This window comes from Mytilus trossulus, chromosome 12 (assembly GCF_036588685.1).
Source record: "Mytilus trossulus isolate FHL-02 chromosome 12, PNRI_Mtr1.1.1.hap1, whole genome shotgun sequence".
In the NCBI taxonomy this organism is placed as follows: domain Eukaryota; kingdom Metazoa; phylum Mollusca; class Bivalvia; order Mytilida; family Mytilidae; genus Mytilus; species Mytilus trossulus.
The window spans coordinates 47,330,507-47,346,822 of NC_086384.1; the positions used below are offsets into that span (position 1 = coordinate 47,330,507).

The following is a 16,316-nucleotide window of genomic DNA, read 5'->3' on the forward strand; positions in this document are numbered from 1 at the left end:
GGGGCCAAAAAAGGGCCCAAATAAGCATTATTCTTGGTTTTCGCACAATAACTTTGGTTTCAGGAAATAGAAATCAATGAAATTTAAACACAATGTTTATGACGACAAAAGGAAGGTTGGTATTGATTTTGGGAGTTTAGGTCCCAACAGTTTAGGAATTAGGGGCCAAAAAGGGACCCAAATAAGCATTTTTCTTGGTTTTCGCACCATAACGTTAGTATAAGTAAATAGAAATCTATGAAATTTAAACACAAGGTTTATGACCATAAAAGGAAGGTTGGTATTGATTTTGGGAGTTTTGGTCCCAACAGTTTAGGAAAAAGGGGCCCAAAGGGTCCAAAATTAAACTTTGTTTGATTTCATCAAAATTGAATAATTGGGGTTCTTTGATATGCCGAATCTAACTGTGTATGTAGATTCTTAACTTTAAGTCATGTTTTCAAATTGGTCTACATTAAGGTCCAAAGGGTCCAAAATTAAACTTAGTTTGATTTTGACAAAAAATGAATCGGTTGGGTTCTTTGATATGTTGAATCTAAAAATGTACTTAGATTCTTGATTATTGGCCCAGTTTTCAAGGTGGTCCAAATCTGGGTCCAAAATTAAACTTTGTTTGATTTCATCAAAATTGAATAATTGGGGTTCTTTGATATGCCGAATCTAACTGTGTATGTAGATTCTTAACTTTTAGTCATGTTTTCAAATTGGTCTACATTAAGGTCCAAAGGGTCCATAATTAAACTAAGTTTGATTTTAACAAAAATTAAATTCTTGGGCCTCTTTGATATGCTGAATCTAAACATGTACTTAGATTTTTGATTATGGGCCCAGTTTTCAAGTTGGTCCAAATTAGGATCTAAAATTATTATATTAAGTATTGTGCAATAGCAAGTCTTTTCAATTGCACAGTATTGTGCAATGGCAAGAAATATCTAATTTCACAATATTGTGAAATAGCAATTTTATTTTTAATTAGAGTTATCTTTCTTTGTCCAGAATAATAAGCAAGAAATATCTTATTGCAAGATTTTTTTTTAATTGGAGTTATCTTTCTTTGTCCAGAATCAACTTAAATCTTTGTTATATACAATATACAATGTATATTCACTTTTTACTATCAACTGATAAATTTAAATGATCTTTACCATTCAGTGATAACAAGCAGTTTTTTTACGTCTTAATATTTTATGATGTATTTTAAAAATGAGTAGTTATTGTTGCAAACTCCATTAGAATATTTTAATTGAGATTAGTTTTGGAATAAGGGAAAGGGGGATGTGATTAAAAAATTGGGTTCAATTTTTCTCATTTGAAATTTCATAAATAAAAAGAAAATTTCTTCAAACATTTTTTTGAGAGGATTAATATTCAACAGCATAGTGAATTGCTCTAAGAGAAAACAAAAATTTTAAGTTCATTAGAACACATTCATTCTGTGTCAGAAACCTATGCTGTGTCAACTATTTAATCACAATCCAAATTTAGAGCTGAATCCAGCTTGAATGTTGTGTCCATACTTGCCCCAACCGTTCAGGGTTCAACCTCTGCGGTCGTATAAAGCTACGCCCTGCGGAGCATCTGGTTATATGTTCAATAGAATATGTCAATAGATCGAATTATGACAAGAAACCTTTTGTTGCAATTTGTTTGAGGTTGGATGATTTTTTGGGCTAGTTTGACTGGACTATGTGGACCATGAGAGATATTGCCATCAGTTGTAGTCTGTTTATGTTGTCTGTAACTTTTTTGAAAAAATATCTTTTCTAAGTCCACTGGATCAATATTACAAACATATGGTTTGGAAGAACTTTAAAGGACATTAGCTACCTGAGGTATTGAAGACCCATTGGTGGCCTACGGCTGTTGCTCTATGATTGGGTTGTTGTCTCTTTGACACGTTCCGCATTTCCATTCTCAATTTTATTAAAGATTTGAGTCAAGTTAATGAACATTTGACAGTTAAAGGCCCTTTAAACATCCCATTGGAAGCCCAATTTCATCTCTTCATCTCTGTTTGCCTGTTCTTGCAGCATCTTTATGGAGGAGACAAGATTGTTTTCCTGTTTTTACATTGTTCAGTAAAAATTAAGTCCAAGATATTCTCAGCAACCACAAATTAATGTTTATTCAGAATTTTTATATTTGGTCTCTGGAAGAGAGATGTGTTATTGGTAATAATACCACATCTTCTTATTTTTATTTCTTAGACATATGAAAAGAATTTACAATGCAAGAATGACTAGTGGTATCAGAATTTTCATACAACTCCCTGGATTTGATCCTCATTGGATTCAAAAGAGAAAAAAAGGGTTGTCAATGAACTGCTATTACACAATTTGAGATAGAATCATGAATATTGATGTATCAATTCCATTATTAAAGCATGTGTTGATACTTAAAATTGGCTTTCTTGTAATCAGTAATGCAAAGAGAATTGAAGAAAAGAAAATCTGCTCTTAACCTGAATAAACAAACAAGGATTTCGTCATGTGTCTTGATAAGGCTTAATAAAAGGTTATTTCTTCTTAAATGCAACATTTTCTTGTTCTGTATATATAAATAAAAAATGAGAACAATACCTTCAAAAACAAAGAAGACAATTAGTCATACTTCTAAGTTATAATTGTTGTCCAACTGCAGGTAATGATTTTGATTGATGGGAAGTGGTTGTCATTTACTTTATATTTGCAATGAAGACATCACATTCAAGTGATGCTATTTTTGTATCCACATGTACATTAATGTTTTGATGATGAATCTCTTACTTGTTTAAATATTAAACATGAAAAGTGATGCTGAGTTGCTGACATACTAAATAATCTTTACCTCCATGATGTTAGAATTAGACATAACAATTGTAGTTAATAAATTTATTTAATAAAATCATAAATCAAGATAATACACATGCTTAAACTCACAAAAATATACTGTCATACAATATCAACCTATCTACATAAGACTACTCAATAAAGGCTTGATTAAATTTGCATGTTGGTGGCTGTTTTGTATTTTAATATGTCATGACAAGACATTGCAGTAACAAGGCAAAACTATCAATGAGGTCATAACTCAGAAGAAAATTTACAAATACTGAAGCTCAATGTTAAAATCTATACAAAATGTTTATCTCTTTGTAAAAAGTTTTTCCCAGTGGAAATAGCATGGATTCCTGTACAAACTGTGATGCCCGTATATGACACAGAAACCAGGCGTAAAAATCATACTTTATCCTGGCGGCATTGCAGTGTTAACAAAATGCATGTCCAGGCGTCAACCAGGCGTTAACCAGGCGTAAATTAGGCGTAACTAAGGCGTAAACCAGGCGTAAAATTAGGCGTAATATTTAAATGAGTACGCCTGGTTCACAAAAAAATAGGCGTAATATGCAAATGAGTATGCCTGGTCAATAAATAAACCAGGCGTAATATCCTTACATAATACTACACATATTTTAGTTCAGTGTATTAACCTAGCTGTGTACTAGCTTTTGTGTATTTGATACAAACTTCTGTACTGTTGTTTTTAGTGGAAGAAGACGTCAAGTCTTCTGAAGACTTAAGGGGCCGACCCTTGGTATTGAGTCTCTGTATGCCGCATTCATTTCGTATATTACAATTTCAAAACAACTTAGATTCCTGACACCGATTTTTACACATGATTAGGCATCTGAATCATTTTAATTTGTAAATTATGATTGTAAAACAATCACTATCGTAAATATGACCCTTTTATTTATGTAATTTATTAGATTTCATCTCATCCACATGAACGTTATTTGTTTACTTGTAACAGGATGTTTTAACTGTAGATATTTGTATTACGCATGCGTGAATTTGGTATCGGGACAACTCGCCCTGTTTACAAGTTCGCCCTTGAAGTTACGAATTTGCAATCCTGCAGACAAGAAGATTTTGTTTTTATATAAATAAAAAGGATATATAAAGTGTTGTCTTCATTCATGGTTTTCCTTTGTCATGTGAATTAGATGCCCTTCGTAACATAAATGTGAACCTCCCGGCGGGAGAACAAAACTCCCGTTTTCAGGGGTCTCCTCCCGTCCTCCCGTTTAGGAGAAAACACTCCCGTGTATGAAATATTTCATGAATGAAAATTTTCAGACGCCAAATTTAATCATTTCTTACTACTGTACGGGTGTAATTGAATCCTGTGTTAAATTTTACCTGAACATCAAAGAAGATGTATATTTGTATATGGCTTCACTTGACAGCTTGGGTGTCAAACATACTGGTAATCAACGATGTTTACCTCCGGCTAACTGCCGTTGTGTTATCAAAACAATGTGTATTGGGAATATTGAAATACTTTTTTGTTACTTCCCTTTGTTTTAGCCTGTTTTCAGTTATTTTGCTTTTAAAAATGTAAATTGTAAAAAGACTATAAATGATTAATATTTTAATCAAATAATCATAAAATGATGTTAATTAAATGAATTTAAATGATTTTGGACAAATAAAAAAATTAAAATTTATAAATTATTTTAGCAATCTAGACCTCCTTTCAAGGATTACATTGAAGTTTATATGATAAATTTGTTTCTTATTTTTAAAATCAGCAACTAAACTAATAAAAGGTCTAGTAGGTAGATTATTTCTAGTAAAATGTTGAAATTTAGATTTGAAAATGTTAGTTTATATTAGATTTTATTGTGTAAGCTAAGAAATAGCAAGACATTTTACACGGTTTTTAAGTCTTTTTAAGCTTTCTACTAATATGACTTTCATAATGCTTAAAATCCATGCAGTACTAGTGTTAGTGTATGATATTTTTTTAATTAATTTATGATGTTGCAAATATACATGTGGAGCTTATTTCTTTCTTATTTGTCTAAACATTTACAAATGATAAGGAGATGGAGACATGAACAAAAATATATACAGATAAGATATATATAGATTCTTACACTGCAACAAGTGTATTACGATATTTCTCCACTCGAGACAGTTAAATTTTATTATTTAAAGCGCGAGGCTTGCCGAGCCCTTTAAATAATAAAATTTAACTGTCGAGAGTGGAGAAATATCGTAATACACGAGTTATAGTGTCGGAATCTGTTTCTCTAATGCTTTTTATCGTTCTTTTTCAAAGATTTTCAGAAAATTGTGCTCTTTATATGCGACGTCATCAGGCAAGGTCGCCTTTTTTCATGACGTCACAATAGGAAAATTGAGAAGAAAACAAAACATTCTCAACGTCATAATCAAATTTCGACTAATCATTTGCCGAGAACAGATTTTTCACTAGTGAGGAGAAATATTTTTCTCACACCGGTCAGGAAATGTGAAAATAGCACAAAAATTAGAGAAATATATATAATGATTCATTTGCAAGCAGTGAACAATCATTTGTCAAAAACAAAACAAGAAACACATTCTTCTTATTATTTTATTTTATTCAAATAGAGAGGCAATAAGGGAACTATAAACATTACAATTTGATGGAAATTTGAAGAAAAAACACAATTTCTACATCATTTGGTTACATTTACGACAAAATTGATGTCGATAAAAAAACATGATGTTTTGACCATTCAGAACTTAATAGATGCATAGTTCTTGGGGAAAAGTTTCATCAAATAATATGAATATAAATGACTTTTTTGTGCTCATTTTTTACAGTGGGTTGTGATGACCTTCCAGTTAGGTTACCCTCATTTGGAGTGTTGTTCCCAACCTGTTAAAGGTCCATCTTTGTGCATTATTCAAAATTGGAAATTTCAACAAGCATCTAATATTCTTAATCTGGAAAATAAACCCTGGTCTGCTAGCTTCATGTATATTTTTTCTACCGATTTAATATATAACTAGAATCATGCAAACAGACTTAAGGAAAAGGCATGTAAGTTCATCATACAAATATGACACTTTTTCTAGACAATCCAGATCTTGCAAAATACGTCGCTAAAAATTGTAACCTTTAAAATTGTTGTTGTGCAGTAAAAACCCATATGGGAACTTTCAAAAGTTGGCGGGTATGTAACAAGTCTTACTATTTTTATGCTCCATTTATGGGCAATATGTTTTCTAGTCTGTCCGTCCGTCCTGCTTCTGGTTATAAAGTTTATGGTCGAGGTAGTTTTTGATGAAGTTGAAATCCAATCAACTTGAAACTTAGTACACATGTGTTCCTCTTGATATGATCTTCTTAATTTTACTGCCAAATTAAAGATTTTACATAATTTTCATAGTCAACTGAACATAGAAAGAGATTGTACGGATGGGAAATCCATGTACTTATGACCTTTTCTTGTTTGAAGAAAAAAATACATTTCAACAATAATGGAACAAAGCAGCCTGGGTAAGTGGGGCTGCTTTTATGGTAATTCAAGTTACTTTTTATTCACCTTCTTCCACTTCAGAGCTATCAGCTCTTTGATTATTTCTTATTGTTTGACAAAATACTTGAAATATTAACCATTGAAGAAGCTAATATAGAAATAAATACATATTATGCAGACAATGGCTCGTTTAAGTTTAAATAATAATTATGACCATTATTTTTTCTTGAAATCTAAGTAGCATTTTTACTAAGTTGTTTTTGAAAATAATTGTTAAAAGAGTTCTGTTTTATACTTTAATATGACTAAGACTTTTCAGTAACAATTCAAAACTATCAATGATGTCATAATGAATTAACAGCTAATCAAAGCCTACTAGGCAAAATTGTAACCACCTTAGTGGCAAGTATTTGCACATGTAGTATAAAAAGCTACATGTTTGATAATAAATAAATCTATTTATTTTAGAAATGAAAAAATGAAATCAAATGGTCAAGGTTCAAATGTTATTTAAACTCCTGATATTTTCACTTCATAAATCTTAGCATTTGGAACCAAAATGTCTCCGTCATCAGCCCCTATGAATAATTCCCCTTCACCACTAATTTCTAAAGACAGTGGACTAGTTATTCCAAATTCCATATCTATTCTCACATAATGAATGCAATGACACATGTTATTGAGGACATGTAAAGTATTACACCCATAATCTGCAACAATAACATTATTGGCCAGGGTTGTTTTAAGGTCAAAGGGTGTAAATGGCTGATGGGAGCTATTGATTGCAGCATTACCTGAATACATGTTACCAACCCCTCCCTGCTTATCAAGCCTGACCACCCTTCCATTAGAATATTGAGACAACATATCAATAACAAAAATATCATCATTATTGTCAGTGGTGATTCTGAATGGCAGTGTGAAGATTGGTCTTCCTTGGTTGTCTAGATAGTATGTCATTTCATGTTCCCCTTCCATATTCATCACTATGACTTTCCTGGGACCATTTGGGGGGAACATTGGTCCTTGTTCTCTTGCCCCAACAATGATTTTATTGTTCTTTATGAAATATGAAGTGCCGCATTGGACATTAAAGGTGCAACTGTGTACTTTGATGATACACATTTACATGTTGCAGGTTGGAATATACACAGATTTGATTTTTGTAGGGATAGAATCAAATCTGACTTGTTCAGTTGCATACGGGCAACCTCCCTCAGTTTCACATTTTTGTTTATGTTTATTGATCCATTTGGAAGAAGAATAACATTTTGCATTTCCTTTGATGTGAAATCACTTAACCACAGCGATTTATCAGGACAGCAAACTATGCATTGTATTTGTGAATAGGATGTACTGTATTGATTTAGAAGTTTGAATTGAGGCTCCTGTGGTATTGTCTGAGCTGGAATATCAACCAAAGTTCCGTAAAAAGTTGCAATGGCTTCCAGTTCAATTATTCTCAGGGAACAAATTTTGGAAGACTGTTGTACTTTGCTAGATCGTCCTGGCTTTTTAATGTCTTTTTTGACATATTTTCTTTTCCTACAATTTTAAAGACCTTCAGTACATTGCTAGAGTCTATAGCATCCAGGAAAATTTGTTTTCTCAACTCTGCAGCTTTATAATCTTCATTTGTCTGATTTTCGTTAGCTTGCATTGATATTGTTATCTTGTTTAAACCTTCATCCAGCGTGGTTACAAGTTTTTCTGACTGTTTATGAACAAATTCATTAAAGACTTTCTCCTGGTGCAAAATTCCTTGTTTTTCCTCTGAATATTTGGATTGTACTTCTGTTTTTTGGCTCTGTAGTTTCACTCTTTTTGTTTTCAATTTAGTAAGATCCTCATCTGTGCTAGCATGCAAGTCTCTCAGAATTTTCATAGCAACTTTGAATCCTTCACTTATTTCAATCATGTTGTGTGTGTTGTGTGCATTGGTTATACACAAAGGGCAGACAACTTCTTCACATACTGTACAAAATAAGCAGCATATTTTCCCAGCATGTCTGTCACATTTAATGTTATTGAAATCATGAACCAGTTCCAATTGTTTTTCCTCTGATGCAATATTTTTTAAGTCCACAATTTTATGTTCTTCAGAGGATTTAAATTTCTCATGGATTTTCCTACATTTATCACAAATCAATAAATTACACAGTAAACATTTCCACTTTATTTTACTTTCTTCTTCACACATTTGACATGCTAAGACCGTCTGTCCTTTCTGGAAAGATTTTGATAATGCCATTTTCTGTTGATTAATTTCACGTTAACTTGCTAATTCAAACTTGAAATGGGTGTTATCGATGAACTTTTATCTATTGTTAAACTTCCTGGATTAAAGTATGTACCTTGGAAAATGCTTGGTTACTCTGACCTTGAAATTTAAATTTCTTAGGATATACTATTACAAGATGAATTTAATGACATAATCTAAAAATAAAATTGATTTTTAAATATTTAAATAGGATAAAATGGGAATAGAATGAGCTTAAATAGTGTCATTTTTTCCAGTTTTTGCACAGCTGTGGAAATGTATTGGTGCATTGAACCATAACTGAAATATTATGAAAGCATTGTTTTTGTCTGCCTTTTTAGCTCACCTGGCCTTAAAGGCCATGTGAGCTTTTCCCATCACTTGGAGTCCGTCATCGTCATCATTAACAATTTTTCAAACATCTTCTCCTCTGAAACTACTGAATGGATTTTAATGAAACTTAGCATGATTGTTCCTTAGATTATCCTGCACAAAGTGTGTGCTTTGATTTTTGATCTGTCAAAAAACATGGCCGCCATTACTTAAAATAGAACATAGGGGTCAAATGCAGTTTTTGGCTTATATCTCAAAAACGAAAGCATTTAGAGCAAATCTGACGAGGGTAAAAATGTTCATCAGGTCAACATCTATCAGCCCTGAAATTTTCAGATGAATCAAACAAACCATTGTTGGGTTGCTGCCACTTAATTGGTAATTTTAAGGAAATTTTGCAGTTTTTGGTCATTATCTTGAATATTATTATAGATAAAGATAAACTGTAAACAGCAAAAATGATCAGCAAAGTAATAAGTTAATATGATCAAAATTGTCAATTGACCCCTTAAGGGGTTATTGTCCTTTAATGACAATTTTTCACAATTTGTTCATCATATTTGCTAACTTTAAAAAATCTTCTCCTTTGAAACTGCTGTATCAATTTCAGCCAAAATTAAGCTAAATGAGTTTCAGAATATCTAGTATAAATTTTATATTTCATTTCCTTGTATGTCAAGAAACATAGCTACTATGGCTAAATGCAACATAGGAGAAAATGATGTTTTTTTTGCTTTTGAAGAAAATAGGACGATTCAAAGAACATTTAAATAAATTGAAAAGCCAAAATAATCATTTATGAGAGATTTAACCAAAAAAATTAAGGTGAGTGATTCAGGTTCTTGAGAGCCTCTTGTTTACGGCTGCATGTGAAATAAAAATGGCAAAATACATTGCAAGAAAATAAGACTTTACTACCCTCATTGAATATCTAGTCACAATCTGACTAAGAATCTGACAGTAGTGAACACATGACAAACAAGTACTTGCTCAAGTTTACATTAATTTAAGTTTGAAATGTATAATGATGCATGAATAAAACAAATGCTTCCTTTCCCTACTCTGGTATTTGAAGATATAATTTAGTTGAAATACACTAGAAGTTAACAATTAATGGGAGTTAACTCTACTTTTCTATCATTCTTCATACCGGTAGCCAGAGGGGTTTCAGGGGGTTCGGACGAACCCCCCTTGAAAACAAATAAGCACTGTGAAAGTCAATGTTCTGTTCAAATTGTGACTGTTAAAGTCGAGTTTGTGAGTCCAACGAACCCCCCTTTGGAAATTCCTGGCTACGGGCCTGTTCTATCCAACAATTATCTAACCCTAACCCTAACCCTAACCTCTAAATATTTCTCTTAGTAATTACCAGACACACGGAAACTAAAGTCCTACTATTTCTAACTCAGGATGAGTGTTACTTCAAAATAGAAGGGTTTATATTAGGTCAACAGGTTTGTTTTGCAATGTTTCAAATTCTTCTAAATTGCCCGATTCTTACAAAGACTGACACTTAAGGTGGTACCAAACACCTTGACTAAAATTAATTTAGCTCAGTTAATTTTCATAAATTTTTGACAAAATATTTAGTACTTCGACCTTTTGACAAAAATAGCAAAATATGATCATACTTTAATCACAAACTTACCGGAAAAATTTCATTTGATATATTAGCAGTTTGACAAACACTAATTTTGATAATTTAATATGGTTTAAATGTTCAGCTGATTTTTACAGAGTTATCTCCCTGTTTTTTTTATGCAACATGGATTACACTTTGTTTTTTTTTCAGATGACATTAGGATCAACAGATTTTGAAATAAGTAAAAATACATTGGAGGAGAGATTTCCATCATACTGGTTCCCGGATGGGGCAAGACTATATCTAGAGGTTATCATACTAGACAAGGGAACAGGGAGAAGGGAACAAGTTTCTGATAAGAAAGCTGTGTTCTCTAACCATCCATATAAAATATCTGTAGAAAAATCACAGAAATACTTTAAACCTGGAATTCCTTATGACTTAGTAGTAAGTAAAAGAATTATTAAAGATACCCTTCATGGGGATGTCCAAGTATTTACATAGTCACAGAATCATTAAGTATCTTTTATAACAAGATAATCAAATAATTGTGAAATATTTGGTCTGGTAACTAAATTATCACTATGAAAAAGGCAAGTAAACACATAATCAAAAACCCCATGAGGAGATTTATTAAATAGGATTGTGGAAGATGCTTGTCACTTTTTGTTATCATGTTAAAAAAACAACAACCATGAAATCAAATATCCATGAAAATACAATTGAGAAAGGAAATGGGGAATGTGTCAAAATACAATTGTTCCTCAACCCACAAAAATAAATGAATTCGCCGTAAAGAAGGATTGAAATACCTGTTTCACTTTGTCTCTATCACACAAATTCCTGAGCCAGTTATCTGCCCCTGCTAATATTTTTGTTTTTCAGATTGATACGTTCTATGCCACTGAAAAACCAGCACCAAACTGTCCACTAAGTATACATTGTGGAAGGAAAACAACTAATGGCAACGTAATAAGTTATCTGCCCCTGTTTGTATATTTTTTAGATTAAGACTTTCTATGCTAATGGAAAACCAGCACCAAACTGTCCACTAAGTTTACATTGTAGAAGGAGAACAACTCATGGCAACGTAATAAGTTATCTGCCCCTGTTTGTATACATTTTTTTTTTTAGAATTTTTTTTTTTAGATTGATACGTTCTATGCTAATGGAAAACCAGCACCAAACTGTCCACTAAGTATACATTGTGGAAGGAAAACAACAATTGGCAGAGTAATAAGTTATCTGCCCCTGTTTGTATATTTTGTTTTTAGATTGATACTTTCTATGCCACTGGAAAACCAGCACCAAACTATCCACTAAGTATACATTGTGGAAGGAAAACAACAATTGGCAGACTAAAAAGTTATCTGCCCCTGTTTGTATATTTTGTTTTTAGATTGATACTTTCTATGCCACTGGAAAACCAGCACCAAACTATCCACTAAGTATACATTGTGGAAGGAGAACAACTCATGGCAGAGTAATAAGTTATCTTCCCCTGTCTATATATTTTTTTAATTTTTTTAGATTGACACTTTCTATGCCACTGGAAAACCAGCACCAAACTATCCACTAAGTATACATTGTGGAAGGAGAACAACTCATGGCAGAGTAATAAGTTATCTGCCCCTGTTTATATATATATAACTCGTCTAAACATCAACCCAACAATGTTAGATCTGTAAATTTGCTTTCGCAAATTTTTGGTTCTTCCCTCGCCGGGATTCGAACCCATGCTTCTGTGATATCGTGACACCAAATCGCCTGCACTGCAGCCGTCCCGCTAGACCACACGACCACCTGGGCTCTTCAAAAATAGAGCTTTCGCTGGCCGTATGTTACCTTTCCTCGTCAGTTTTAATCTAGCGGCGTGCTACAGTACATGATATATAAGGCATGAAGATGTTATTGTTACAGATCAGCTAAATTATCTAAAGTAAAGGATCCTGCCCCTGTTTATATATATATCTATATATATATATATATTTTAGATTGACACTTTCTTTGCCAATGGAAAACCAGCACCAAACTATCCACTAAGTATACATTGTGGAATGAGAACAATTCATGGCAGAGTAATAAGTTATCTGCCCCTGTTTATATATATATATATATTTTTTTAGATTGACACTTTCTGTGCCAATGGAAAACCAGCACCAAACTATCCACTAAGTATACATTGTGGAAGGAGAACAACTCATGGCAGAGTAATAAGTTATCTGCCCCTGTTTATATTTTTTTCTTCTTTAGATTGAGACTTTCTATGCTAATGGAAAACCAGCACCAAACTGTCCACTAAGTATACATTGTGGAAGGAAAACAACTCATGGCAACGTTATAAGTTATCTCCCCCTGTTTGTATATTTTGTTTTTAGATTGATACGTTCTATGCTAATGGAAAACCAGCACCAAACTGTCCATTAAGTATATACATTGTGGAAGGAGAACAACTCATGGCAGAGTAATAAGTTATCTGCCCTGTATATATATATATATATATATTTTTTTTTAGATTGACACTTTCTATGCCAATGGAAAACCAGCACCAAACTGTCCACTTAGTATACATTGTGGAAGGAGAACAACTAATGGCAACGTAATACCTATTAGACATGTTAGAAGACTCAATGTAGAATCTGATGAGAACGGACGAATCGTTAAGCCTATTCACATTGAAAACAGAAATACAGCATTATCATGTACAGTATGTATATTAGAGGTTCTAGATGGGGACTACAGAATAGTAAATAATGGACAAAAAAGTTGAGAAAAAAGGGGTGAAAATTATAAAAATAGGTTAAAAAAAAGGCCAAAAAAATAGAATAAAAAATTGAGAATAATGGGATGTCACAATGTAAAGAAAAAAAGAAAGAATAGATGAAAATGTTGTGCTAAGAAGGAGAAAAATGAGCAAAATTTATAAAGAATAGAACAATGGCTTAAAGAATAGAGAAAAATGAGCAAAATTTATAAAGAATAGAGAAAAATGAGCAAAATTTATAAAGAATAGAACAATGGCTTAAAAAATTCAAGAATTCAGGCTGTGTGCATCATGTATGTTATAAGGTAAAATTAGGGTTTTGTCACCGATTTCACTATTCATTGATGTAATAGTGCAATGTAAGTACTGTTAATTCAGAAAAAAATTGAGATGTTTTATTAAAGCGAAAAATACAACAGGGTTATAATGGCAATAATTTAAACTCTCATTTCAAAATTTTATCTGAATTAACCAGGATTTTTCTCAATATCGGAAAAATTAGAATTGCATTTTAATCTAAAATATCAAAATTGCAATAATGAATGCATGCAATAATTTCTCAATTTACAGTATGGTTTTCTTAGATAATGGACACTTATTTTTGTAGGTGTAATATTTTATTCTTGCTTCATTTATTAGATAAAAACGGATGCTGATAGAAATAACTATACATCTACAGTTCAATCTAAGGTGACATTAGTTGTAGAAGCCATGCAATCACCATCTAACAGATTTTTAAGTGTCAAACCTATGTTGGTAAGTAGCCACATGTCATCACATACATTCCTTATGCAGTTTTATGCCCCACCTACGATAGTAGAGGGGCATTATGTTTTTAGTCGTTTATTCTTCTGTTTGATCGTCTGTTCGTCCATCTGTCCCGCTTCAGGTTAAAGTTTTGGTCAAGGTAGTTTTTGATGAAGTTAAAGTCCAATCAACTTCAAACTCATTACACATGTTCCCTATGATATGATCTTTCTAATTTTAAAGCCAAATTAGATAGTTGACCCCAATTTCTTGGTTAACTGAACACAATAGTGCATGTTTTACCCAGTCTACTGAACATAGAAAATGTGTGAGAAGGGCATCTGTGTACTATAGACACATTCTTGTTTGTACTGTTATAGTGACGTGTCATACACATAAATTAATAAGAAATATATTGATGAAAGTTTAAACAAATTACTAACTTGAATGCTTGAATCAAAGATATGCTTTTCAGAACGTGCTTGAAAGGCTTTATTCTGATTTTACCTTTGTTCAAGTATGATGATAGGGACGTGCAGGTACTTAGCCAGGAATTTCCAAGGGGGGGTTCATTGGACTCACAAACTCGACTTTAACAGTCACAATTTGAAAAGATCATTGACTTTAACAGTGCTTATTTGTTTTCAAGGGGGGGTTCGTCTGAACCCCCCAAACCCCCTGGCTACGGGTATGACGTGTGGGGTATTCCTCAAATGATACAAGATACAGTTACCAAATTACAAAAAAAATCAAGGAAGACATGTAGTAACTTTCATACTTCAATTTTCTGTAATTGTCATCATTCTTTTTTCAAAAGTTATGTATCGTATGAAATTAGACTGTGCCTTGAAAAGTAGTTGATTTTAGTGTATAAAATATCCTTAGTACCCTTGTTCTGAACACTGTTTAACTTGACAACATCAAATTTTTCACAAGCTACAATACTTATTTTCACTTTATACTAAATAATGCAAACCAACTTATTTTAGCGATTTTCGCAAGTAGAAAAATAAAACAAAAACAAAATGTCGCAAATATGTAAAACTCGGATCTTTAGAAATTAGAAAATTAGAAAATCGCGATATTAAATAGCCATGAATTGGACTAGAAAGGGTCGTACGTGAAATAAAGTATCCCAGAAAATAAAAAAAAGTTGTATACAGTAGCTTGTTTCATTATGCATTAGTTTCTTTATTTTAGAATGATGGGAGATTAGTTGCTCAAGTTTCAACCAGAAGACTAAGATCTAATGAGTTTAACCACCTGGTGAGGCATTTTACTTTATTTTTTCTTTTTCTCCATAAATTTAAAAGCGTTAACATCAGAATTTGAATTAAAAAGTTGTAATATGCATGCATGTTTAAGATAATGTAAAGAAAAAATCAAATAAATCAAAAGATATTTTCAGATGTAAGCTTTTTTATTTAATTTTTCAAACTTATCTAATATAAATATCCTTTTTAATTGATTTTGAGATATACTATTATGAAAAACTTGATCTTTCTTGGAGAAAATAAAAAAAATGTCACCAAATTTATTTGTATGGATATTTTTTTCTCGTCTAGCTTTTTCTGGCCAATTTTGCAATGATTTATTTAAGCTGCTTTCTATATTTGCTTTTATATAAGTATGAGAGAAGATACAAGTTCACAAAGATTGAATATAATTATTTTTGTAGTTCGTTTTTCTCGTTACATATGTTGTCAAGATATTAGAAAATTTAACAAATGTTCATTTTTGAAGGGAAAAATCTTGGGGGATATTCATTGCATATGAAAGATCTTACAAATATAAAGACTTTGCTACCCTATGTTTCATTATTGTGTACCAAATCATTCTTATTCAAATGATTCCTTGTCATGCAACTATAACAGACACATATTTTCAGCTGATTTCAGGTGGAAGAATTTTGTCAGTTCTACAGTCATGGGGAAGTAACTCTTTTTTACAAGCTATCAACAGTGACATGGCCCCAAACTTGCGTATTGTGACTTATGCCTTTAACCAGTGGAGAGGAGGAGCTACAGAAGTAGCAGCAGATTCTGCCACAATTGAAGTTGCTCCTTCATGTCACCATCAAGAGGTATTTCTTATTCTAATGCAACATTGGTTGTAACGTTCATTTTGATTGGATAAGTTTACCAATTTTCATATCATCAATTCATTGAAAACATAAGTGCAAATGCAGACAATGTATGATTAATTTTAAATATATAATTTGAAATTGTTTTCTTTTTAATTGTTAGTCTGTTTTGAATATTTAGAATTAGATTGTTTTTTTTATCTTTTTGAAATTTTCAATTGTTATAGGTCTGAATTTAATAAAAGTTACTTA

The 16,316-nt window shown here is 32.0% G+C and overlaps 1 protein-coding gene across 1 annotated transcript in view; it reads left to right on the forward strand.

The window, feature by feature from the left end:
• LOC134692513 (complement C3-like) overlaps positions 1 to 16,316 on the forward strand; it is an 85,260-nt gene that overhangs the window by 35,030 nt on the left and 33,914 nt on the right. The window contains exons 9-13 of the mRNA XM_063552970.1: positions 10,681 to 10,917; positions 12,986 to 13,177; positions 13,874 to 13,990; positions 15,182 to 15,247; positions 15,870 to 16,064. Of these exons, the coding sequence (XP_063409040.1) occupies positions 10,681 to 10,917; positions 12,986 to 13,177; positions 13,874 to 13,990; positions 15,182 to 15,247; positions 15,870 to 16,064 (807 nt within the window). The remainder of the gene's footprint in view (positions 1 to 10,680; positions 10,918 to 12,985; positions 13,178 to 13,873; positions 13,991 to 15,181; positions 15,248 to 15,869; positions 16,065 to 16,316) is intronic.